The 26579-nt window shown below is 52.7% G+C and overlaps 1 protein-coding gene across 1 annotated transcript in view; it reads right to left on the bottom strand.

Moving 5' to 3' along the window:
- Window positions 1–7941: 7941 nt before the first annotated feature.
- The window catches only part of FAM193A (family with sequence similarity 193 member A), an 82291-nt gene continuing 63653 nt past the window's right edge, over window positions 7942–26579 (bottom strand). Inside the window, exons 17-20 of the mRNA XM_040237674.1 lie at window positions 25735–25965; window positions 23021–23870; window positions 16978–17059; window positions 7942–8520 (exon numbers count right to left, since the gene is read on the bottom strand). Of these exons, the coding sequence (XP_040093608.1) occupies window positions 8427–8520; window positions 16978–17059; window positions 23021–23870; window positions 25735–25965 (1257 nt within the window). The 3' untranslated portion in view covers window positions 7942–8426. The remainder of the gene's footprint in view (window positions 8521–16977; window positions 17060–23020; window positions 23871–25734; window positions 25966–26579) is intronic.

Genomic DNA, 26579 nt, shown 5'->3' on the forward strand with positions numbered 1-26579 from the left:
AGGCTGAGAGTAAGACTCCACGAATCCTGCGGCAGGAACGGGGCTGGACGGCTGGACTGGCAGAGCAGAGGCCCTGGCGGCTGTCCCTCAGGGTTAGAGGGGGGTGGCTGCATCCTCGGTTTTCCTTTGAAACCCTCAAGGGGCCGCATTTTAGGAGTAAAGTTGACATCTTAGGGCAAAACCATAACATCTCTCTCTTCCAAGTAGCCAACCAGTAATCCACAGGCCTGCTGGACAAAACCCATTTTTCTTCAGACACAAGTAACAGAATCCAGTCCACTATACAGTAGCAAATTCTAGACACGTGGGGGAAGAGGCGTAGTGAAGAACCAGCCACACAAATACAAGCTAACCAGATGTATATGCAGCAGCTGCTGCCGAGTCGCTCAGTCGAGTCTGACTGCGCAACCCCATGGACTGTGGCCCACCAGGCTCCTCCGTCCGTGGGATTTTCCAGGCAAGAGAACTGGAGTGGGGTGCCACTGCCTTCTCTGGTATATGCAGCAGATGGTACCAAAAGAAAGAAGGAGACTGTGGAGATTGTTGAGGCTGGTCAGAAGTAATTCTGGACAAAAATGCAGAAAGGAGGGCAGAGCATGGGGATGAGCAGACACAGATGAGTACTGATTGTTTAAAACAGTGATGTCTTGAAGGTTTTCAGACATGCAAACCACCGCGAGAACTTTCTAGGTGGGGGAGCAGAGTGAGCAACTTACACACATAGGTTATAAGGTTTTTGCATTGATTTACAGTAGACTGATGAATTACAGGAGCATGTTATAATCTCTAGGGAAACCACTGAAGCAGTGATGGAAATACTTAATTAAAAAGTTACAGAGGGATTTCCCGAGCAGTCCGCTGGCTAAGACTCTACACTTCTTTACCTATTTAACTGTCTGCTTGGCTGCACCGGGTCTTAGTTGCTGCGCTGCAGGGCCTTCAGGCTTTGTTGCAATAGCCAGGTCCTTCAGTTGCGACGTGTGAACTCTCAGCTGTGGCATGTGGGCCCCCAGCATTGGGAGTGTGCAATCTTGGGCACGGGACCATCAGGGAAGCCCCCAGACTCTACTTCTAATGCAGGGGCCTGGGGTTTGATCCCTGGTTGGGGATAAGAGTCCCACCATATGCAGCAATAAATAAACTTACCAAATCCTCTGACTGAATAATGACGATTGTCACAGTGGACGAAAGTAAGTCTTGCCTGTGTGCCCATCAGAAAAGATGAAGACACACCACGCCAACGTTAACCAAGAAAATCAGACAGTACACTTTAAGACAAAAAATATTACCGGAAATAAAGATCAACATCACATAACGACAAAAGTGTAAATTTACCAGGGGTATATAATATACCCAGATTTGCATAGAGGTAATAATACCAATATAAGGCATAAGAAGTAGATAAATACATAATCACAGTTGGAGATTTTAACATACCTTTCTCAGTAACTGAAAGAAGCAGGGGAAAAAAAAATTGGTAAGGATATAGATTTAACCAAAATAATCTACCTGGCCTAATTGATATGTAGAATGTAAGTTATACCCAACAAGCGCTAATTCTTTTCAGGTGTACACGGAATGCTTCCAAGAGAGACAAATTAGTGAGTCACAACAATATTCCAAAGAGCCTAATCACTGAATTTGTGATTGCTGACCATTAAGATAAAACCACAATTCAGCAATAGAATGGTAACTAATAAATTCCTAGCATATTTCTAAATGACCCATGGGGAAAATAAATACAATGGAAACTGGGAATATTTTGAACTGAGTATAAATGAAAATACAAGTTGCTAAAAATTATGGAATACAGTGAAAGCAGTGGCCAGGGGAAGTATAATGGCTCCGAAGCTGTGTGTTGGGATGAAGGGAGGTGAGACTTCAGTGATCCAAGTGCTCAACCCAAGATGCTAGGGAAGGAACTGCAAATTAAGCCCAAAGAAAATGGAAGGAAATAATAAAGAAGCAGAATCAGTGACATGGAAAACAGACAAAAATCATCAATGGCCAAGAGTCAGTTCTTTTAAATAGTAACAAGACTGATAAGCCCACAGCATGACTGATGAGGAAAGAGAAAACAAACTGCTAAACTCCGGAGTCAGAGACAAGCATCACTACAGATCTCTAGGATGTTAAGAAGATGAGGCACCATGAAGAGTTTTTGGAGCTGATACACGTGACAGCTTAGATGAAGTGGATCAAGTCCTACAAACACGCAGCTTCCTAAAACTGAACAAACAGGAAACCTGAACAGCCTTGTATCACTTACATAGATTGAAGCTGTAATTAAAGGTTTTTTCACAAAGGAAATTACAGTCTCAGATGAGTCACGGTGAATTCTTCCTAATGTCTGAGAAAGACATACCAATATCCTACAGACTCAGGAAACCGAACAGGAGTGTTTCCTAACTCATTTTACGACACTGGAACGTGAGAGAAATAAGGGACGAAGGAAAGTGACAGATTACTCTCGAACATAGAGGCAAAAATCCTAAAAAAGTAAATAAAAAATATAACCAAGTGCAGTTTTTATTACAGGAATATAAGATTGCTTGACATTAAAAAAGTAATGCAGCATAACAACAGATCAAACAGAAACAAAACCCCCATGTAATCACCTCAACAGAAGCAAAATAAAAGCGCATGAGAAAATTCAGCAGCCGCTCACGACACCACCCCCCGGCAAGCGAGGAGTAGGGCAGTTTCCTCATCTGACCAAGGTGTGTGTCCAGACCTGCAGCCAGCTCCACTTGGAGTGCTGAGTGCTCTCCCCGAGGAGGGCCCCGCCAGGCAAGGTGCTCACTAGTATTCCTGCAGTGCCACCTGGTACAGGAGCAGTCGGGCAATAAAATGAAGACGAGGGAGACTGGACGGAAGCAATGACACTCGCTCTACTCACAGACGACGGACGGTGTATGTAGAAAACCCAGCGGGGCCTTCAGAGAGGTCTAATCGGGAAGTTGACAATCTCGAGACAAAGATGTCTGAATGTATGAAACATCTCTTGTATTCCTGTCTGTTTTCAACAAATGGAAAAGCCACTTAAGAAAACCTGCTGTGAGTTGAACTGTGTCTCCCCCCAAAAATAAGCTCACCAAAAAATGTTGAAGTCCTAATCCCCAGAATGTGTGACTGTGACCTCATTTAGAAAGGGTCTCTGCAGGTGTAATCTAAGGTGATGTCCCGCTGCATTAGGGTGGGCTCCAAATCCAGTGACCTGCATCCTTAGAAGAAAAGGGCAAGAGACAGACTCGAGAGAGAGCACCATATGGAGACAGAGGCCAGGACTGGAGGACGCATGGATAAGCCGAGGGCGCCAGTGACCTGAGGACGCTGGGGGCACAGCAAGGAAGAGCTTTCTTCTCACCACCTCTCGAAGGAACCAGTTCTGCTCACACCTGAATTCTAGATTTCAATCTTCCAGAACCTGGAGAATACATTTCTAAGCCATGTAGTTTGTGGCACTTTGTTATGGGAGCCCCAGAAAACTAACGCATCACTTCAGTTCGGTCGCTCAGTCGGGTTAGACTCTTTGCGACCCCATGGACTGCAGGCCTCCCTGTCCATCACCAGCTCCTGGAGCTTGCTCAAACTCACATCCGTCAAGTCGGTGATGCCATCCAACCCTCATCCTCTGTCGTCCCCTTCTCCTCCCGCCTTCAGTCTTCCCCAGCATCAGGGACTTTCCCAGTGAGTCAGCTCTTCATATCAGGTGGCCAAAGTAGTGGAGTTTCAGCTTCAGCATCAGTCTTTCCAGTGAGTATTCAGCGTTGATCTCCTTTAGGATGGACTGGTTGGATCTCCTTGCAGTCCGAAGGACTCTCAAGAGTCTTCTCCAGCAGCACAGTTCACAAGCATCAATTCTTCGGCACTCAGCCGTCTTTATAGTTCAACTCTCACATCTATACACGACTACTGGAAAAAGCATAACTGACTAGATGGACCTTTGTTGGCAAAGTAATGTCTCTGCTTTTTAACATGCTGTCTAGGTTTGTCATAACTTTTCTTCCAAGGGGCAAGTATCTTTTAATTTCATGGCTGCAGTCACCATCTGCAGTGATTTTGGAGCCCAAGAAAATAAAGTCTGACAGTTTCCATTGTTTCCCCATCTGTTTGCCATGAAGTGATGGGACCGGATGCCATGATCTTTGTTTTTTGAATGCTGAGTTTTAAGCTAGATTTTTTACTCCTCTTTCACTTTCATCAAGAGGCTCTTTAGTTCCTCTTCACTTTCTGCCATAAGGGTGGTGTCATCTGCGTATCTGAGGTTATTGATATTTCTCCTGGCAATCTTGATTCCAGCTTGTGCTTCATCCAGTCTGGCCTTTCTCATGACGTATTCTGCATGTAAGTTAAATAAGCAGAGTGACAATATACAGCCTTGACGTACTCTTCCCAGTTTGGAACCAGTCTATGTCCGGTTCTAACTGTTGCTTCTTAACCTGCATACAGATTTCTCAGGAAGCAGGTAAGATGGTTTGGTATTCCCATCTCTTGAAGAATGATCCACACAGTCAAAGGCTTTTGCATAGTCAATGAAGCAGATGTTTTTCTGGAATTCTCTTGCTTTTTCTATGATCCAGTAGATGTTGGCAATCTGATCTCTGGTCCCTTTGCCTTTTTTTGTACCTCTAGAAGTTCTTGGTTCATGCGCTGAAGCCTGGCTTGAAGGATTTTGAGCATTACCTTGCTAGCATGTGAAATGGGCACAACTGTGTGGTAGTTTGAACATTCCTTGGCATTGCCCTTCTGTGGGATTAGGATGAAAACTTGGAAAACCACTAGGCCATTCAGATATGACCTTAAAAAAAAAAATCCCTTATGATTATATAGTGGAGGTGACAAATAGATTCAAGGGAATAGATCTGGTAGACAGAGTGCCTGAAGAACTATGGATGAAGGTCTGCAACACCACACGGGTGGTGGTGACCAAAAGCATCCCCAAGAGAAAGAGATGCAAAAAGGCAAAATGTTTGTCTCAGGAGGCCTTACAAATAGCTGAGAAAAGAGAAGTGAAAGGCAAAGGAGAAAAGAAAGATATATAAATCTGAATGCAGAGTTCCAAAGAGATAAGAAAGCCTTCCTCAGTGATCAATGCAAAGAAATAGAGGAAAACAAGAGAATGGGAAAGATTAGAGATCTCTTTAAGAAAATCAGAGATACCAAGGGAACATTTCATACAAAGATGGGCACAATAAAGGAAAGGAACTGTCTGGACCTAACAGGAGCAGAAGAGATTGAGAAGGGGTGGTAATACCACACAGAAGAACTGTACAAAAAAGATCTTCACGACCCAGATAACCACGGTGGTGTGATCACTCACCTAGGGCCAGACATTCTGGAGTGCAAAGTCAAGTGGCTTAAGAGGTATTCCTACAAACAAAAAGCTAGTGGAGGTGATGGAATTCCAGCTGAGCTGTTTCAAATCCTGAATGATGATGCTGTGAAAGTGCTGCACTCAAATGCCAGCTAACTTGGAACGCTCAGCAGTGGCCACAGGACTGGAAGCGTCAGTTTCCACTTCTCGTAGTTTCTGTTTGTCACTGAGCCCACAGTTATTTCCTTCCAAAGTTTCTGGTCAGCTGTTACTTGCACCTGGGGTATTTCTCCCTTTGGATCGGGATCTTTCTTAATGGCTTCCAGTTCTTCATCGTGTTCACGGGTTCCTTTACACGCTTGAGCACAGTCGTGAGGTTTTATCAGTCATTCTAAGGTCCTTGTCCACAGATTCACCATCTTTGGTTCCGTCTCTGTTGCTGTTTTGACGTTTCCTCTGCTTATGGCTTAGTTTTCTTCTTGGCATGGCCTGGATTCTAACAGTTTGAACTGTACCTTGTCTTGCGGGACAGGTTTGTTTAAGTACTGTCGGGCTTTGTTCCGGCAGGCAGCGAGGTTAATACTTAGGACCGGTTTGCTCCTTCTGAGGCTTGTGTTCAGCCTTAGATTCCACCCAGGGGTTAGCAGAACCCCAGTGCTGAGCTCCCACCCCATGGAGGACTCCACGCCAGTGTCTGCGTGTCCCCGGGTCTCTGCGCCCTGGGTGGTGGAAACGCGCCCCGGGCTTATGGAATGTACGCGGCTCTGCAGATTGGTAGACCCACGTGTACAGCTGCCTCCAGGCAGGAAGTGGGGGCCCTTCCCTCAGCAAACACTGTTCCAACATCCAGAAGCAGTGTGTAAAACCTTGACCTGGTCTCACAACTGCTGACGGCAGGAGCACAGCTCTGCGGCCCCTCTCCCTGCCCAGGGTCCAGAGTCACAGCCACGCTCAGCGTGCTCAGCCCATGGCCGAGAGCGCGCGGCGCCCACCCGCCCACCTCTGCCAGGCATCCTGTTTGGGGAGACAGCCCTTCAGAGCTCAGGCTGTTCCGAATCTCCTCCCGCCCGCACCGCTGTCTCCCCTAACACTGGATGGTGGATCCCAAAGGAACAGCGACTGCCTGGGCGTGAAGATGTAGCAGGAAGGTACTGCCATTCTGCTGCCTCTGCGATGACTTGGAGGCTTCGTGTTGAGGACAGTAGAACAGTAGGAACCGTGCAATGTTTCTTCTTTTCCTTAAAAGAAAGCGCGTTAATGAAATTGACAAGCGCACATTTTGACTTCTTAATGGGATGAGTGTGTAGGAGGCAGGTTTCAATCAAAGCCCACTTGGCTGTCTCTCTTCCAGCCACCGTCGTTTACTTCATCTTCAGCTCACTTACCTCTGTAACCGGCACGAGGCCCTCCGAGGCTGGGCCCAGGCTGAGCAGTGACCTCGCTGGGCACGTGTGGGGCACCCTCCGCAGGCCTGGGCCCCGTGCCCCCAGCTGCACTGCAGTGACCGGCAGAGGACCCGGCCTCACCCCGGAGCTTCAGCCTCCCGGGACCTGAATCCACCCTCTTTCTTGTTCCCGAGACGCCCCCCTGAGGGACCAGGAACGCCAGGGGTGGTCCTGTGGGTCAGCTGGCTTCCAGGGGCTGGGAGGCTGAGATGAAGCAGGCCTCCTGGGCGGAGCGGGTGTGGAAGGTGGGGGCACCCAGGGAGCGGGGCGGGGCGGGGCGGGGGGAGCACGGCTGGTCTGAGCTCAGCCGGGAGGGGAGGCACCCGGCCCTGCTGGGGTCCAGGGAAGCAGCGGGGTCTGCATCTCCCTGAGGACCCCCCGCCGTGGTCATGGCCCGGCCTCACTGGCCTCAGTCTCTCCCTTTGTCGGACCATCCGACGCCCAGGAAAGACGGGCCCACCGCGCGACCAAACCGCCCCTGCCTGCTGCCCTCGCCTCTCCCTGCAACCGCCGGCCCCTCCTGGACCCTGGACCCTAGAACCTAGACCCCAGACCCCAGACCCCGTCAGGGCCGCCCCAGCAGCAGAGCCACGCGAGCCCCTCCCTGCCCCCGGGCCTGGTCTTGGGCTCAGACCGCAGTCTGCACGGCCCGTGAGGGAGGCCTCCCGTGGTGACCAAGGCGGCCCCGTGCCTGCGCGCTGAGCCGCCCGCCTCCTCAGCCCTCCCGGCAGCCCGCTCCCTGGACGCCCCGGGCATCGCGCCGCCAGGGCCACATAGCGGCGGGACCTCGCCGCGTTCCCTCCCTCAGGGACGCGCGTGGAAGCCACGTCACCGGGGGGCCGGGAGCAGTGGGAGCTAGTGTTGCAGGGGGTGCGGGCAGCGGCGCCCCGGAGCCCCGCCCCCTCCAGCGCGCGCTCCGCCCCCAGGCTCTGCTGCGCCCCGCCCCCTCCAGCGCGCGCCCCGCCCTCCTCCAGCGCGCGCCCCGCCCCCAGGCTCTGCTGCGCCCCGCCCCCTCCAGCGCGCGCTCCGCCCTCCTCCAGGGCGCGCCCCGCGCTCGCGCTCTCACCTCGGCAGGGATAGCGCCGGGCCCCGCTGGAGGGGGAGGGTGCCAGGGCTGCGACGCGCGGGGGGCGCCCGCTCTCCCCCCCTGCCCCCGGCACAAAGCGAGCAGACCAGGCCTCCTGCTGTACTAATGTATTCCATCTTTCAAAAAGAAAGACATGATTTTAATATTACTTAACAATATGTTAAAAAAGTAGCCAGGCAGGCTCCGTGTTAATACAGTTGTACACTCTACAGACTTCATGGTGTGAGTACTGGTGGGTGTTTGCTCGGAACGGTCTCGTTCTGCGGGGTCTTACACAAGCTGGCTACAAGTCGGGGGTCAGACACGGACGCGCGACGTGGACACTCTGGACAGTGGACTGTGGAGGACGGCGGGCCCGCCCGCCCAGGCCCCCGGTGGCCGCGGGGGGAGCTGGGCGGAGCCTCCCGGGGGCAGGTGGCGGGACAGGGCGAGACGCAGAGGGCCGGCTGCGTGGGGACGGCTCGTCCGGCCGGCTCACGCACAGACAACACGCACACGAGCTCACAGCGCGGCCGAGCAGCAGGCTCTCGTTGGGGGGCCGGGCCCGCCACCGCGCTGCCCTCTCCAGCATCCTCGTTCAGTGGGCAGCAAAGGTGGCTTTTTTCAAGCTGAAGTTGGACCAGTTGATGGACAGTCTTTGTCGGGTCTGCCTGGCAGAATCCAAACAGAACCTGGAAGACAGGAAGCGGTACAGTCACAGGCGGGGGGGTGGCCACGGCCCAGCCTGGCCAGGGTGGAGACCCCCAACAACCCCCGCCCCGGCGCTCCGCGGGGACCGAGGCCACGGCCGCTGGGGAGGGCGGTCCCCCCTCGGGACACCCCTGCGGATCTGTGTCTTTTCCTCTTGGTCGGCAGAGAAAGGGCCCGGTCGGGCCCTGCCACGGCCAGCACCCTGCCCTCCCTTACCCACGAGTCACGAGGGTGAGACGTGAAACACAACTCTGCACCACCGAGACACACAACACTGTCCCCCTGCGCCCTCGGGGCAGGTCAGCGCAGCCCGATGCCCCCAGGCCGGTGCTCCCAGGCCTGCTTTGCAGCTCGTTCCCTGGGCAGTGACGGCCAAGTTCTGCACTCAACGAGGGAAAGGATGTTTTCTTTCAAAAGCTTCTGCATCATTTCTGAAATCCTCACCCTTCCCTCACTGATGTGGTAGCAGGAATCTGAATTCAACCATAAAATGGTACAGCTGTCCCTAGTCCAGCAGGGGCAGCGCTTCCACCTCATCCAGGGTCGACCTTGGAGGTGTGGCCCAGAGGACTCTGTCCAGGGAGGGGACGCCCCTCGGCCAGCCTGCCCACCGCCCCCCCTACCCCGGCGAAGGGGTGCACCGTCACCCAGAACCCAAACCCCGAGTCCAGTGAAGCTGCCTTTTAGAGCTTCCGGAAGCTTCCACCTCTGCCGCCTCCTTCGCACGCAGCCAGGGTGCTCAGCGGCTCCGGGCCTGAACCTGAGCAAGGCTCAGGGGCGCTGGCAGCAGCCGGCCCGCCGCCTCCCTTGACACCAACCACTTCCCTCAGGCGTGTTCCACGCTGTCACGCAGACATGCCCTCGTGTGTGCGCGACACCTGTGTGCGGCTATCATGTAAAAGCCTGGGCACCCAGCCCCGGGCAAAAAACCCTGCACAGCCAAGCCTGGGCGCGGGGCTGAGCCCCGGACGCAGCCTGCCAGCCTGGCCTGGTCACCCCAGGGCCTCACGGTTCTCTGCAGGGTCGGGACCTCGCAGGTGTCCACAGGGGCTGGCGCTGACCTCTCCACTCGGCCACGTCCCTCGCCACCGTGGGCGTGCGGTCCTGCCGCGAGGCTGCACCAGGCTGAGTGGACAGGACCCCGGAGGGCGCTCCTGGCGCGGATACTGCGGGCCTGGGCGTGGGATCCCGGGGGCACAGGATAGGCCGTTACCAGCTCAGTGGACCCGCCAAGCTCTTTTCCTCGGGGGCACCAGATGCCCCGCTTCTCCCTCCCAGCACCAGCTGGCTGAGGCCTCCACGGGGAACCCGTCACAAGCTTCCTGGGCCATTGACTGCTTCGTCTGCCCACCTGTCAAGAGGTCTATCTGTCTTTCCGTAACACGCTGCAATGCTTACACATCTTGATATGAATCCTATGATGTGCTTGCTGCAATACTGTTTTCTCACTTTTTCTATTAAAAAGCAAGCTGCTGATTTTGGTGTAGTTCATCAATCTCTTATTCTATGGGTGGTGGGCCTAAGAAGGGCTTCCCTGGTGACGCAGATGGTGAAGAATCTGCCTGCAATGCGGAGACCTGGGTTCAATCCCTGAGTTGGGAAGATCCCCTGGAGAAGGAAATGGCTACTCCAGTTTTCTTCAGCCCTGGGGTCACACAGAATCAGACACAACTGAGCAACTAAGGCCAGCACATGATACAAAGAATAAACATAGAGTGAACACCATGGGCTAGCAGCCAGGCCGGGGCCCCTGCCGGCACCAAGCCCCGAGCCCGCCTCAGGCCCTGCCCGCCTCACCTCGGAAGGAATCCGACCTGGCTTTTTACGCTGATCACCTCTGTGCCTTTCTTTACAGTCCTAACATCTGTGTATGCATCCCTGAACAAGACACTTCATTTCTAAAAACAGACTTCGCCGAGGTGTAACTGCCGTGCAGCACAATGCAGGTAGTGTCTGGGAAATGACCCCATCGGGCAGGACACGGCACAAGTCCACGCCGCCCCAAGTCTCCTGGCCGCCCTGGCCCCAGGCCAGCCCCATGCCGCCCCCGCTCCCTGGACCTCACTCCAGTGGGACCTCCGCGGAGTGCCCATGTGCCCTGCAGCAGCCCTGGGTGGAGGGAGCACCACCTGTCTGCTCGTTTGCGTGGCCCTCGGGGTCACTGCCAGGCTGGGGCTACAAGTAAGACTTGCGAGAACGTCCAGGAACAGGTCTTGGTGCAAGCATCCACTCTCTTCTCCTGTGAGCTTTCGGGGAGATGCCTGGAGAGGAGCTGCTGGACTGAACCGCAGGCACACTGAACGGTGAACTCGTCTGCCTGATTTCAAGTCCCCGTGACGGTGTCATCGTGTGCGCTCTTGCGTGCCGGGTCTTGTCTGACATGCAGCGTGTAAGGAGTGTCCACGGTGCACACAGCTCGGCTCCACCCCTTTCCCCTGCTGTGACATTCCTCCCCGGGCTGTATCGCAGGGCTGTCCCCACATGCTCCAGAAACACTGCGTTCAATTCCACAGAACTCTTCCTGGGTTTTAAATCTACAGATAAACTCGGGGAAGCGCAACGGCTTACGGTGCCAATCCTCCTGTGAGTGCGCACATGGAGCCTCTGAGACCTGGGTCTTCCACGCTCCTCTGTGGCCCGATTCACAGACACAGCACACACTTCGGGGCTGTGATGACTGCTGTCTTTATTCAAACTCCGTTTCTGTATTACCAGCGTGGAGAGAACAATAGCTGACTTCGGCGCGCTTATCCTACAGCTGGCTCTCTCTACACCGTGCTGCACGCTCTGTAACTCCCCACAGAGACGATCAGCTCGCTCTAAGTGAAAGCCTGCTTCCTCCCTGCAGGCCTCGGGCCCCTGGTCTCCACTCCTGTCCCTCTGTCTGTCCCGCGTACCCGTGCGCAGGGCTGAGCGGCAGCGCTGGCGGCAGGTCCGCTCCACAGGTGCTCCCACACTCCTCCACTTTGGAAGATGCTCCACCCACGTCTCTCTCTCTGCTGGTGAATCCCTTTTTTCAGGCTAAAGATATTTCCTTCCACTGCTTACTGTTTTTTCTTTAATTAATTATAAATGGGTCCTAAGATCTTAGCAAAGGTATTGTCTGAGCCCACTGAAATGATCGCACACCTCTTCTTTCCTATATTAATGTAGCAAAAAACACTTCCTAATACTAATTCAATCCTGGAATAAGCCAGTTTGGTCACGTGCAGCTTTTTAAAAACATGCTGTTGTGACTTGGAATGTGAGTATTTTCTTGATGATTTCACATCTGACACTCTTGAGAGAAACAAACCTGCGGTCGTTCATTTTCTCTGGTACTAGTTTTAGCAGCTTTTGGTATCAGTGTTGCATTTCTTTCCTAACATGAAGTGGGGGACTTCCCTGGAGGTCAGTGCCTAAGACTCTGTTTTTTAATGTTTTCAAAGAATCAAATTTTGGCTTTGCTGATCTCTGGTTCCTATTTCATTATTTCTCTTATGTATTATCTCTTTTGTTTCACTTTCTTTCAGTTTATTCTATTGTTGCTTTTCTAATTTCTCAAATGAAATCCTAACTCACTAATTTTCAGGTTCTTACTACCCAACTCCAGCATTTAAGGCTTCAGTGGAAGTGCTCTCAAGAGCAAGCCATTTCTCTAGTTTTCCTACAGTACAGTTGATTGACAATGTTCGTTCTTCTGCTGCACACTGAAGTGGCTCAGTTATACCTGTGTGTCTTTTCATCTCTTCCATACGGCATACAGTCCCCTGTGCTCTGCAGGAGGACCTTGCTGTTCACCAACTCTGCGTGGAGGAGCCTGCTCACCCACTCTCCGCGGAGCAGTCTGCATCTCCTAATCCCGGACTCCCCCTCCGCCCTCCGCCACCTCCCTCCCCATGGCGACACTGGCCTGCGCTGTAGGCCTGTGACTCTGCTTCTGCCTCACAGACAGGCTCCCATGTGTTATAGTTGAGAGTCCACACGTGACTGGCATCACAGGACACGCGCCTTTTCCTTTCTTTCTTCACTTACGAGGGTCATCTCTAGGTGCATCCATGTTGCTGCAATGGCATCTTTTCATTATTTTTATGGCTGGTTAATATTCCATCGTGTCTGACTTTTTGTGACCGCATGGACTGCAGCACGCCAGGCCTCCCTGTCCATCACCATCTCCCGGAGTTCACTCAGACTCACGTCCATCCAGTTGGTGATGCCATCCAGCCATCTCATCCTCTGTCGTCCCCTTCTCCTCCTGCCCCCAATCCCTCCCAGCATCAGGGTCTTTTCCAATGAGTCAACTCTTCACATCAGGTGGCCAAAGTACTGGAGTTTCAGCTTCAGCATCAGTCCTTCCAATGAACACCCAGGACTGATCTCCTTTAGAATGGACTGGCTGGATCTCCTTGCAGTCCAAGGGACTCTCAAGAATCTTCTCCAACACCACAGTTGAAAACCATCAATTCTTTGGCACTCAGCTTTCTTTATAGTCCAACTCTAACATCCATACATGACCACTGGAAAAACCACAGGTTTGACTAGATGAACCTTTGTCAGCAAAGTAATGTCTCTGCTTTTTAATATGCTGTCTAGGGCAAGTGCCTTTTAATTTCATGGCTGCAGTCACCATCTGCAGTGATTTTGGAGCCCCCAAAATAGTCTCTCACTGTTTCCATTGTTTCCCCATCTACGTGCCATGAAGTGATGCCATGATCTTAGTTTTCTGAATGTTGAGTTTTAAGCCAATTTTTTCGCTCTCCTCTTTCACTTTCATCAAGAGGCTCTTTAGTTCTTCGCTTTCTGCCGTAACTGTGGTGTTATCTGCGTATCTGAGGTTATTGACATTTTTCCTGGCAATCTTGATTCCAGCCTGTGCTACATCCATCCAGCCCAGCCCACGTTTCTCATAATGTACTCTGCATGTAAGTTAAATGAGCAGGGTGACAAGATACAGCAGCCTTGATGTATTCCTTTCCTGATTTGGAACCAGTCTGTTGTTCCATGTCCAGTTTTAACTGTTGCTTCCTGACCTGCATACAGATTTCTCAAAAGGCAAGTCAGGTGGTCTGGTATTCCCATCTCTTTCAGAATTTTCCATAGTTGTTGTGATCCATACAGTCAAAGGCTCTGGCGTAGTCAATAAAGCAGAAATAGATGTTTTTCTGGAACCCTCTTGCTTTTTCAATGATCCAACAGATGTTGGCAATTTGATCTCTGGTTCCTCTGCCTTTTCTAAATACAGCTTGAACATCTGGAAGTTCACTGTTCACGTCCTATTGAAGCCTGGCTTGGAGAATTTTGAGCATTACTTTGCTAGTGTGTGAGATGAGTGCAATTGTACGGGAGTTTGAACATTCTTTCGCATTGCCTTTCTTTGGGATTGGAATGAAAACTGACCTTTTCCACTCCTGTGGCCACTGCTGACTTTTCCAAATGTGCTGGCATATTGAGGGCAGCACTTTCACAGCATCATCTTTTAGGACTTGAAATAGCTCAGGTGGAATTCCATCACCTCCACTAGCTTTGTTCATAGTGATGCTTCCTAAGGCCCACTTGACTTTGCATTCCAGGATGTCTGGCTCGAGGTGAGTGAGCACGCCATCGTGGTTATCTGGGTCATGAAGATTTTTTTGGTACAGTTCTTCTGTGTGTTCTCGCCTCCTCTTCTTAATATCTTCTGCTTCTCTTAGGTCCTTACCATTTCTGTCTTTTATTTTGCCCATTTATTGTGTCTAATTCTCTGTAAAGCCCAAATTGCTTTTTGTAGCTTGAGGCTGTTTTATTAAACACGTAGGTTTAAAATTCCTATTTCTTCCCAACAAATGGAGCATTTTATCATTAGGAGCAAACTCCAACTATCCCTTGTGTTAAAATGCATTTCATCTGAGAATAGCACAGCTGGAGCAGAGCTGTCTTTCTCTGTGTTTCCACCTCTCTTTTCTAAGAAAACAGTTTTATTTACTTTTGGCCACGCCGGCTCTTCGTGGCTGTTCTCCGGCTGCAGTGAACGGGGCTGCTCCTTGTGGCGACGTCTCCTGTTGGGGAGCCCGGGCTCAGGCAGCTGTGGGGCCTGGGCTGGGCGGCCCTCTGCAGGCGGCACCTCCCCAGACTGCAGCGAACACGCGTCTCCCGTGCTGGCAGGCAGGTTCTCCACCACTGAGCCCCCAGGGGAGCCCCCTGTCCCTTTCCATTACAGTTCAGGTTATTTTCTTGTATATAGCATATATACGTATTTATGTATATATACATTAAAAAAACTTAACACAATCTGACAAACTATATTCTTTCTGCTTACTGAATATAATGGGTATTGAGACAACTGGACTTCTATCTTTGTAAAATCTATTGTACTCTCTCTACACTTGTTTTTGAGTTTTTTTTTTTTTCCTCCTACTGATTACCAGTTTATACATTTTATTTCTATTATTTTAATGTTTGCTACTAAAATTGTGTCCAGCCCATTTAGGTTCAGTCTGAATGGTAACTACCCTAGCAATAAAAAAGGGGCTGAGGATACTCAGCTCTGGTCACATCACACCGAGCAGACGTGTTGCTGCCGCTCAGTACTGGGGCTCCTTTAAGTATAAAGTCAATCAGACATTCACCAAGATTCACCAGGAAGTTGTTTCATTCCTTCCTTCCCGTATCAGACTAATCTCCTGAGCTCAATTTCCTCTTTTTTGTGCCTTGCTGTACGGCTTGTAAGATCTTAGTTCCCTGACAGGCATGGAACCATGCCCCCTGCAGCGCAAGCACAGAGTTCGAACTACTGGACTGCCAAGGAATTCCCAATTTCCGTTTCTGAAAGTATTATTTTACCGTTTCCTTTTAAACAGGTCTTCCTGCAGCACGCTCCTGTAGCCCTTCTTTATTACGGGGAAGGAGAAGTTTGTGGGATTCATGATTACAGACTGACAGTCTTTTCCGACACTAAGTATCGCTCCACGGTCTCTGATTTTAAATGCTATGTGGAGGGGTGTTTTATTTGTTTATCCTATTGGTATACGTTGTGCTTCTGATTCTGTAGATTCGTATTTCTCATCAGTTCTGCAAATCCTCGTCTCTTTAAATCCTGCTTTTCCACCGTCTCTCCATCTCCTCTCAGAGGGGCTTCAGTTAGACGTGCGTTAGACTGGGCCTCCTCGTCCCCTAACCCTTCGCTCGCGTTTTCTATTTTCCTCAGCTCTTGGTGCATTCCAGTGTACCTTCCAGTTCATCCATTCCCTCTTCAGCAGTGTCGAATCCATCACCTATCTATCAAGACCTTGATTTTAACAAGTCTGTTTTCACTTTCAGATTTTTATTTTCTTCCTAAGTCCTGGGTGCTTGACAAGCTTTGTTTCTAACAAGTCATCTCTGATTACGAGCTGCATGAACCCTGCAGGTCCGCCTTGGGGAAACTTTCCTCCGAAGTGTCACCATCATCCAAGAAATGCCCCATTATTCCATTCCCTGCCCTCCAGAACCCAGCTTCAGGGCAAACTGTGGACGAATTCAATAATTTAGCTGTACCTTCCTTTGGACTTTGTACAAACACGCTCATATCATCTGAGAATGACAATTCCACGTCTACATCTGAATCCTTATCTCTTTGTTTCATTTTATGTCTTTAGAAATAACAGTTGTGATAAGAGGCACGCTTATCAACATTATTAATCTCAAAGAATAGCTTTTAATGTTTCACCGTTAAGTATAACATCCAGTGTGTTTTATGGATACCTGCACCATGCTAAGCATGTGCCTTCTGTCCTAGTTACGAGTTTCTATTGTGAAAGCTTAACTTTAGCAAATGCTTTATCATCTCCTAAGAGGTAAAACACACACACGCACGTTGTACAATAAACACAGTTTTCAGAAACACTTAGAATTTCATCTCAAATATGAATTAATAACAGTAGAAAATGCTTCTTTTTTGAGTATATGTGTGTGTGTGTTTTCTGAAACAAAGAACTAACGTACTGCTAGATAAAAAACAAAGCACTTTAAAGAAAAAAATTTCTTGCCGTAACTCAAATAGACAAAATATTACTGAAATTATGACAAACGCTATTAAACATGTCTGCACACCAGAAAGATGGAAAATATTATCAAAAATGTCACTTTCCACCTTAAGAGCGTGCCCTATCCCTGCTCCAACACCAGCACACAGAAAGATCAGGGGGAAGACTTGTGAGAGCAAAGGCGTGGACCCACGGCCCCTGGCGATGCCGCGGTTGAGGACCACTGTGAGATGCCCTGTGATGCCGTGAACCCAGCTCCACACCCACGGGGAAGGGGGCGGTGGCCGTGAGGGCAAGGAGGCCAGCGCGTGTGCAGGGGTGTGGGTGGGGCACGGCACTGTGGCCAGGCTGCGGGGCCGCTGACACGACTTCTGCCCCAGACTGACGGCAGTGCTCTGGGAGGGGCATGCACGGCACCACGGAGCCCCTGCTGCCTCAGACGCCAGGCCTAACCCTTACCTTTTGAAATATTCCACTTCCCTCTCCGTCTCATCCATGTCCACACTGTCTAGGTCGATATCTTTAGGCAGAAAGACGTCATCTGCAAAGTGAAAGAGGTAAGTCAACTAAACAGCACGCCATCTTACCAGAACGGAGCAAAGCGTTTGGTTTCACTTCAGCCGCTTCACAAACTAACGACCTTGTCCAGGATGAGACTCTGCAAAGGCCCAGAGGTGGGCGGGCACCACTCGGGCGCCTGGCAGCACCCGACCGTGGGGCGAGCAGACTCGTGTGGAGCAAAGGCCCAGGGCGAGCCCTCGAGAGGCCACACTCCTGGTGCCAGGTGCCCGATGGAGGGGCAGGGGCATGGCTGCCAGCAGACGCGCGGCACGTCTGGGCCCTGGACCAAGCCTCTGGAGGAACCCGGCTCTCCCGGGCCTTCGGCTCATTCGAGCACCCTCCAGAGACTTTATCATCAGCCTGAGGCTATCCCAACCAAAGAGTAAGGCTGTCTTTCAGTCTGCAGGTGAGGAGCCCTCTTTGGAGACAGGTTACAGCAGGCAGCCTCGGCACCTCTGGGGTCCTTAACTCTCTCCCCTGCTTTGCCCCCAGTCCAGGGCCTGCAAGATGTGGTGTGCTTCGTGCCTGAGCTCAGGTGCCAGAGGCTCCATCCGGGCACACCTACACACTGTGGGGGCTGGGGTGGGGGGCGTGGTGCCCGCGCACCAGCAGGCTCCACCCAAGGAGCGTGCAGACCACCGCTGCTGCTCTGTGAAAGGCCGCTCTCCACCCTGTCCCCACTTTAGCATGGGACAACTTTTGGAATCTTCCGTAAAGACTCTCTTTCCTCCTCTCACTGGGCATTTGCACAGGAGTGTAACGGAGTACACCCCGTTAACACAGTTACAGTGGCGGAGCCATGGCCTAGCTGCACACCAGCTGCCCACAGTTCTGAAGAGTCCCAGCGGCAGGCAGGGGCCGTCACACCCACCCGGCACAGCAGCGCCGCCCCCAGGACCAGCAGGACGACAGCCCCCTGCGGAGCTTACTGCCTGGGTCCTTCCCTGAAGCCCTGTCCCCCTGGCTTCACCCACAGCTAGACACCAACAGCACCACCCCATCCCAGCCTCCGCTGGGCCACACGTGCACAGAGGTACCTCTTCCCTGCAGCCACCCCAGGCGGGCACAGCCGCACCCCTCCACCTCCGCTCCTCACGCTCCGCCCCGGTCAGCAGGCTGGGCACGCCCCTTGTCAATCGCCAGGGACGCCGGTGCCCATCCCTGCTGCTGCTTCCTGCCGTGCCCCCCGTCCCGCCCCCCATCTACACAGCGTCGCCTTCACCAGGGCTCCTCCCCGCGCAGAGACCTCTCTCCAGGCCGCCGGTGCACACCTCCCACCAGCACCGCTGGGGGGCCCCCGTGCTCAGGGACACTGCAAGCGAGGAGAGACGTAGTGAGCCAGGAGGTTTATGAGTCAAGAAAATGACGACTTGGAAAGCCCAATCGCAAGCTGTTCCACAGATATGATAGTTCCAGAAGAAGAGCAGCTTCAACCACAAAAAAAAAAAAAACAGAGCAGGTGGTGGGTCTGCCGGGGACGCTGCCTCTATAAAGTGATTTCTGATACTCTTCTGATTAGAACAGACAACCAGGGTCAAAAATCGTGGTGTAAGGAAAAAATAGGATGAAACTATAGCCAGGTTCAGTATTGGACAGACATTTTTTGCACAAATAAACTGTATTAACCAGAGTGGAGAGAAAGTTGACCTAAGACAGTCCAGGCCTGGCTGGCTGCTCACGTGCAGACCACGGAAACCGCAGGCTTCTCTGGAGCTCGGAGGACTTGCCCCGGCCCTGATGGAGGACACGCGCCCAGAATCTCTGCAGGAGGCGGGCGCCTGCTGTGCTCACTCGCGGGCAGGCCTACGAGCACCACGTGCTCTGACGACAAAGCAGACACAGCGCAGCTAAGGGTGGGGCGAGAAGGGGCGGCAAAATGGGGAGCTGAGCGGAGGCGCTCGGCGTGAGGCTGCCCCCGGCAGGGAGCAGGGCCGCGCCCACCAGGAGCAGGGCGGGGCCTGCGGGGTGGGGGCGGGGCACCGGCAGAGCGCCACACGTGTTCTGAAACAGGGACACTCGGGGAAGCAGCAGCAACGCGGACACGGCACCCAGAGAGAGGACACACCAGGAAACAGGTCTAATAATCACTCAGTTATGTCAGGGCTGTCCGATCAGTACACGGAAAGGGGCTCACCTCACCTGCAGTGCCTAAGACTGTCAACAGGGCTCACACCGCAGGACTCAGGTGTCTAAGCTGTATACAAGGGGACGACCTAAAAACAAGCGACTCAGAAAGGCCAGAAACGAAGGGAGGATGGCAAAGGTGCCTGCCAGGCAAACAGAAGCAGAGGAACAAAGGAGAAGTCAGTTCAAGAGCAAGAAGCACAACAAAAAGGAGAGCTTGAATAATAAAAGCCACCATTCAGTAAGAGATTGTTAGGGATGTGTACCAAGTAACACAGAAACCGCCTCTGTAAAACAGAACACAGGGAAAAGACCCCGATAATAAATAACAGAATATGGATTAAGAGGGCAAAAGCCAAGAAAGGTATGGAAGACTCGAACGTAATTCAAAATATATCATGGATATAAACATGTATTTAGATATAGTTTTGTACCATGAAAACAGAAAAAATATACTTTTATCTCAAATGCACACAGAGCGATCACAAAAACTAGTCACAAAGATAATACCAGTAATTTAAAATTACCAGTAATTAAAAGCAGAAATATAAACAATACTCTCGAATCACAGAGTCCAAAACCTAGAAATTATTAATATAAGAGAGGTTCTCCCATCTGGAAATCTAAAAGCCACCTATTAAACTACTGGGTGAAAGGGGGTAAAAGCTACATGGAAATTACTAAATTTCTAAAAAAGAAACCAAGTGGAAATATTATCTGATATTATGAGATATACTTAAAGGGAAAGTTCAGAGAAAAACTTTTCAGAGAAAAATTCAAAGTGTTACTTTGATCAATAAAACTGAAAGAATGAAAAGAAATGAACTCAATTCCCAAGTGGAAAAGTTGTAAAGAACAATGAAGTGAAACCAAAAAAGGCACAGGAAAAAAAGATAGAAATGGAAACTAATGCAGCAGAGGAAAGAATAAAAATACACCTAATTACTAAATCAAGAGCCTTTAAAAAAAAAAACAGTATATAAACTATTTTAGAGTCAAACACAATAGGGAGAAAGGAAGCACAAAACATACAATATAGGAAATGATGAGAGGAAAACCACCATTAAAAGAAATTTTTGAAAAAGAATGTACTTTGGGGACATCCATGGTGGTCCACTGGTAAAGAATCCACCTTCCAACGCAGGGGACGCAGGTTCAAACCCTGGTCGGGGAACTAAGATCCCACATGCCTTGGGGCAACGAAGCCAGGTGCCATAGCACAGACCCAGCACACCTAAAAACGAACAAAACAAACAAAAGGCGTGTGCTCTGCAGGCATCCGTGCAACTAGGCTGGAAAACTAGCTGGACCGATAGTTTAGCAGAGAAACACAGTTTACAAAAATTAACCTCATAAAAAGACAGAAATACCTTAACAAACCAATTACCACAGAGGACAGAGAGAATGTTATCAGGAAACTACCCCACAAAAAAGGCGCCAAGCCCAGGGGGCTGCACGGGAGATTCCTCTCAAATCACTAAAGCCTGCACAGTCCCAGTGGAGGGCGAATTTCTCATGAATACTGAAAATGAAAAAAAAAAAAAAAAAAAAAAAAACCTTCCTAATCATTATGAAGTGCAACAAGTCTAAGAAGAAAAATGTTTAATCTATACAGATGCTAGAAAACCTCTGACAAAAATCAGCTCACTCTTGATAAAATATTTTTTATAAGTAGGAATTATTGGATATTTTCTTAACGTGATAAACTATATGAACCTTAAAGCCAAAATCTTAATATAGAAATATCAAACGTTTCCAGTAAGTTTAGGAATGATGCAGTTAAGCAAGAGAAAACGAGGCATAAGAACTGGAAAAGTAGAAGTAAAGCTTTTTCTATCTGCGAACGGATGACAGAAAAGCTGAGAGAATCAACAAGACTGAAGGAACTCACTCGGGTGGAAGGCGGAAAGCTAAGGCGCAGGAAGCAGCGGTTTTCACACATGAACACAAAGGCCAGGCGGAGGAGCGAGAGCCACGGACACAACGCGAGCCCAGGGGCCGGATTAGGAGAGGATGGAGGGACAAGCAAGGTTCGCTGTAGTAACACACATTTAACTAAGCAGACCCCAACGCTCGTCTCCATACGGAATCAATCTAACAGCTACACGGAGGTACCTTACGTTTCTGCATGTTGGCTTTGATGGCGTGTATGTTCAGCTTGCACTCTGAGCATCTCTGCGCTCAGGGGTTTCACATGCCTGGCTACTGCGCTGGATGGTCCAAAGTTAGAACGTAAGACGGCAGAAAACAGCTCATTCAAATTACAAGCAAGGAAGATTAAATACTCAGGAATAAGCTCAATAAGAAATGTGAAAAACCTATTAAAGAAAACTTAAAACATCCCAAAAGGAGACAAAGTGCATTTGAACACATGGAAAAACTCCCCCTGTTCTTGGTAAGGACAAACAACATCATATAAACCAATTCTTCCTAAATTAATTTATAAATTTAACACAGTACCAATAAAGATATCAACAAGGGATTTTCTTTTTTAAGGGAGTTAGGCACATTTATGAGCTTCCCTGGTGGCTCAGAAGTTAAAGCGTCTGCCTGCAGTGAGGGAGACCCGGGTTTGATCCCTGGGTTGGGAAGATCCCCTGGAGAAGGAAATGGCAACCCACTCCAGTGTTCTTGCCTGGAGAATCCCATGGAGGGAGGAGCCTGGTGGGCTACAGTCCACAGGGTCGCAAAGAGTCAGACTCGACTGAGCGACTTCACTTTCATTTTCTTTACCTTCAGGCACATTTACACCAAAGTTCCTATGGGAATACAAACCCGAAAGAACAGCCAAGAAAACACTGAAAAAGACTCTGAGGAGAGAAGAGCCGTTGCAGCGGCTCGCCTGGCGCACCCAGGGCAGGCGGACAAGCGGGGGGAAGAGGCACAAAAACACGGAAGGAAGGCAGAGAGCACCTGGGGGAGAAGGACGGCCCTCCCTGCAGGACGCCGCCTGAGAAACGCGGAAGGGACAGAGAAACAGCGCCGTCACGACTGTCTGAGCGAGGGCTGCTGGCCACGGACGCTCCGACTAGCGGGCGAGTGCCTGGTGCAGCACACGGGGCTCGTCTGCCCCCGAGACACTGGGCCTGAGCACAGGCGGGAGGCATGGTCCTCACGGAAGAGAGGCTCCCTGCCCAGTGGCCTGGGAGGCCCAGGGTCACCGCCAGGCGGGCACGGTGCCCTTCTGACCGCGCTGCGCCTGCAGACACAGTGCCGCTGCCAACAACGCAGAGCCTGAGCCCCACTGTGAGGGAACGGCACCCAACTGAAACAGCACTAAAAGGAATCATTCTCAACATGGATGGGCCACACTCCTTAGAAAGGCAAGGTCTGAGCAAGGGAGCCACTGACAGGGGCCCCGGGGAGGGCCCCGCACCAGGAGAAACGAGCTTTCCCTTAAAGGATGCTACGGGACAAACAGAGCAGCGGCAGCGCGGCTGCGGTCTCCGAGGCAGAGGACGGCCCGCGCGGCGTCGACTCCCCGCCTCTAGCCACTGTCCCGTGGTCCGGAAGAGAGGGCCCTCACTGGAGGAAACACACACAGGACCATCTAAAGGGAAAATGGCAAACCACTCTCCTCTGGCTCAGAAACACAGTCCGGAGGCCAGGAGGACAAAGCCGGTGTGACCGCTGACCTGGGGGTGTGCGGGGTCCTCGCGCTCTTCCCACAGCCGGGGGCTCGGAGGCTACCTCACGACAACCAGATGTGGCAACAGTGCCCACGTGGCCCTGTGCTGGCAGAACGGCCCTGACAGAAGCCAGCATGTGCCTGCGGGCTGCGCGGCCGGGGGCAATGGTGGGGAACCCCCGCACTCACCAATGGAGCTGCTGGCGCGCTCCCCCTTCTTCTTCTTGCTCTTCCTGCCCCGGCCCTTGGGCTGCGGGGACTCCGCGGGTGCTGGCTTGCCGCCGCTCTGCAGGGGCTCGCTGGGCGCGGAAGGCTCCCCGGGGCCTGGGCCCGGCTTCTCTTCACGGACGTGGTTCAGGAGCTTCCTATTGTTGTTGTTGCTGTTAGCCTTCGTCTCCTCCCTTCGGTGGCCCGCCAGGGGCGGGAGCTCCAGCACTCTGGCCTTGGGCTCGGCCTGCGGCCGGGGCCGGGCCGGGCCCTCTGGGGCCCGGGGGGGCTCCGAGGGCTTCCTGGCGGGCTCGCCAGCGGCCTTGCCGCCCGGCCGCAGCTTCTGTGGGCCGGCGCCCCCTTTGTGGTGATGCACCATGTCCAGCAGGAAGGACAGCGGCTCTGGCTGCTCCCCGCCAATCCCCTTGGGCAGGAGCCGCTTGGCCTCCCTGGCGTCCATGGGCTCGGTGGGGTCCGCGTGTCTGGAGGGGTCGGCCCCCGGCCCCGGGCCCGCGTGGTTCGCATGTCTGGAGGGGCAGGGGGATGAGGTCTCAGGGTCTTCAGTCGGCTCCAGGGAGCCGTTGTGGATGGTCTCGGCGCCAGGCGCCGACTCTGCGGCTGCCTGGAAGCTGCTGGCGAGCATGTCCAGCTTGGGGCAGTCCTTCGCGAGCCGGTCCTTCTTCTTCTTCTTCGCGGCCCGCAGGGTCTGGAGCTCCTGCAGCCGCCGCAGCTCCTCCGTCAGCCGCTCGTCCTCGGCCCGCCGCCGCTCCTCGCGCAGGTGCAGGTGGCCCCGGGCCCGCGCCTCCGCCTCCAGGCGCGCCTTCTCCTCCAGCTGCGATGGAAGGGAAGGCAGCGTGAGACACAGGGACGCAGGCACCTGAAGAGCTGAACCGCGCGCTGAGACGGTAAGCTCTGACAGGGGCCGTGGCAGGCCCGAAACTTAAGAGCACGCCCATGCCAACGTGGGGGTGACGGGGAACAAGCCCCCACAGTCTGAGCTGCCAGGGGGTCGGGGGTCAGGGAGCAGAGGCCAAAAGCGGTTGTGCGCCCCTGCCCCAATGGGCCCGGGGTCCGGGAGCAGGCGGAGGACGCAGCTGCCAGCACAGGACTGACCGGGCGCCTCGTGGGCGCTGCCAAGCCCATCCAGTGAAGCCCCTGCTGACGCACCCATGCAGGTCACAAGGACACAAGAAAATGTGTGCTAAGGAACTAGAGATTCTTTTTCCCACCCTAGCAGGTAAAATTCCCAACTTGTGTTCACTAGCGTGATAAGACAAATGACTTTCGAAAACATTCCACGTGACGTGACAGACAACGCTTCTCTCTTGCCGTCCAACTGGCAGGAAATTAATTTTCATCTCAGGTGAAGACTCTATGTAATTAGTGACACACATTCTAAGAGCATAAGTGGAAAAGATCCCTGCTGTCTAGCAAACAAATGCCCAGTAATAGGACAAAGAACAGCTTCTCCATCACAGGCTCCAGTGAGGCCTGGCTGGGAAAATGCTAAGGTTCTTCCAGACTTCAACATGTCTCACAATATCTCAGAAGGCAGTATTTATAACAGACGACCCGTCTTTCTACAAAACTTAAATATAAAATTAGGCTGAAAATTCAATGACAGATTTTCAAAAAATCTCAAGTACAGATCGTTCAGAACCCTTGCTCCCTCTGTCAGGGAGGCGGCGCCAACAGTGTTCCCAAGTGGCCCCACCGGCACCGCGCCCCCGCAACCCAGCAGCCACAGTGCTCCCGGGGCCGGTCCCCCTGAAAAATGGGCTGGGCGGAGAGCACACAGGTGAGTGGGCGCCAGGGGGTGGCCTGTGCCGAGCCTGGAAGGATGCAGCCACATCTGGAGTCAGGCCGCCCGCACGGAAAGAGGATGGGGGCGGGGGGGTGGGGGTGGGCAGCCCAGACACCACCTGCCTGAGCCAAGGCTTCGGGGAACCCAGTGGGAAGTGGATCCCTGGGGCCCCAACACCGCAGCACTGCTGGGCGGAGGACACGCCTCCTACACCAGGTTTGGGGCAGGAACAGGCCTGTCCCTCCAAGGCCCCCATCAGGCCTGGGGTCAACTCAGGCCCGTCTCAGGACCCGGAGGCACGCCGCCCGCGGCAAACCCGCAGCGTGCAGTCGCGGCCGCCCCCGAGTCACGGTGAGCGACACCGAAAGCAAACCCCACACAAGTGGCCCAACCCGTGGTGGGCAGGCCTCCTCACCCCTCACAGGCGCGTCGGCTCCTCCCAAAGCAGCTCAGCCCACAGTCTGCGGCCTGACAAGCCCCCCGTGAGCATGGCCCATCTGCCTGCTGAGGGGCTCGGGGAGCCAGGCACTGGGAAGGCCCTCGAGGGAAGTGGGCAGATGGGGCAACTACCGGAAGGGCTACTCCCTTCACGCACAGCGCTGGTGTGCTGGCTCAGAGCAAAGGCGACTCCTTACCCGCCGTCTCCACCAGCCCACAGCGCCCCCTTGCCCTCGACAACCGAGGGCTCCTGCCTCGACTTTCCTGGGGAAGACGGGCCTTCAACAGACAGGGGTGGGCCCGCTCGCCATGCCGGCAGCACAAGGCCCTGGGGCTGGTGTCAGACCAACGGCTCGGGGGGGACACGTGGGTCCTGTTCAGGCTGACGGAGGCGCCCGGGGCTCCGGGAGCAACGTGGGGGCCCGCGTGGCCCCAGGCCCACCCCGCCGTTTACCTTCCTCTGCTTGTGCCGAGCGCGCTTGGCGGCCCGCGTACTGCTCACGGGCTTGGTCTCCGAGCTGTTTATGAACTGCAGCAAGTCCTCCACCCTGCGATGGTCGACCACACTCTCCCGTTCCGAGAGCTGGTCCGCTTTCTTAGGCTGCTCTTCCTTCCTCTTGGTCAGCCGTAAACGGAGCTTTTCCCTCATTTCCGCGTAATTTCTACTTGTGGGTGCAGCTGGAGGCTAAGACAGATGAAAACATGACTAAACTCAAGTTTTAATGACTGTGAATGTGACAGATTTCAGACCGCAGCATTAAAAAAGAATCTTTTCTTATCACTCAAGTACCCCATGTATGTCAGGAAAAATAAATAAAAGAGAAGCCTTCCATCACCGATTCCCCAAAGCTAATACCCTGGCACGGGCCTGTCGAGCTCCACAGGTTCAGGGAAATCGGGCAGAGGACGTACAACTGTGCCCACAGACGGTCACTTTCAAACTAAAAGGAAACGACTGTCCGCACTGCCTGGTCCACTCCTGACGTGACGGAGCTTAACTACCTTTTCACGGCAATAAATGGGTTTATAGTCTTTCCGCATCCACTCACAGGCTTCCTTTCCAATGGTGAAAAGATTTCTCACTGACTACTAACCCACGTGCGTCCGGAGAAGACGAGAGACAACTCGCATTCTCTGCTCCTCCACTGCCCGCCCCAGGGAGCATGCCCGACACCTGCCCCTAAGGGCGGAACGGCCGTCCCGGACACCGCGCAGCGTGGACGTGTCTCGCCGGGCAGCGCCGTCGAGCCCAGCATGTGTGACACAGAGCCCCGCGGGGCTGCCATCCATGTGAGCACA

Source organism: Oryx dammah, unplaced genomic scaffold (genome assembly GCF_014754425.2).
Source record: "Oryx dammah isolate SB20612 unplaced genomic scaffold, SCBI_Odam_1.1 HiC_scaffold_3, whole genome shotgun sequence".
Taxonomy (NCBI): domain Eukaryota; kingdom Metazoa; phylum Chordata; class Mammalia; order Artiodactyla; family Bovidae; genus Oryx; species Oryx dammah.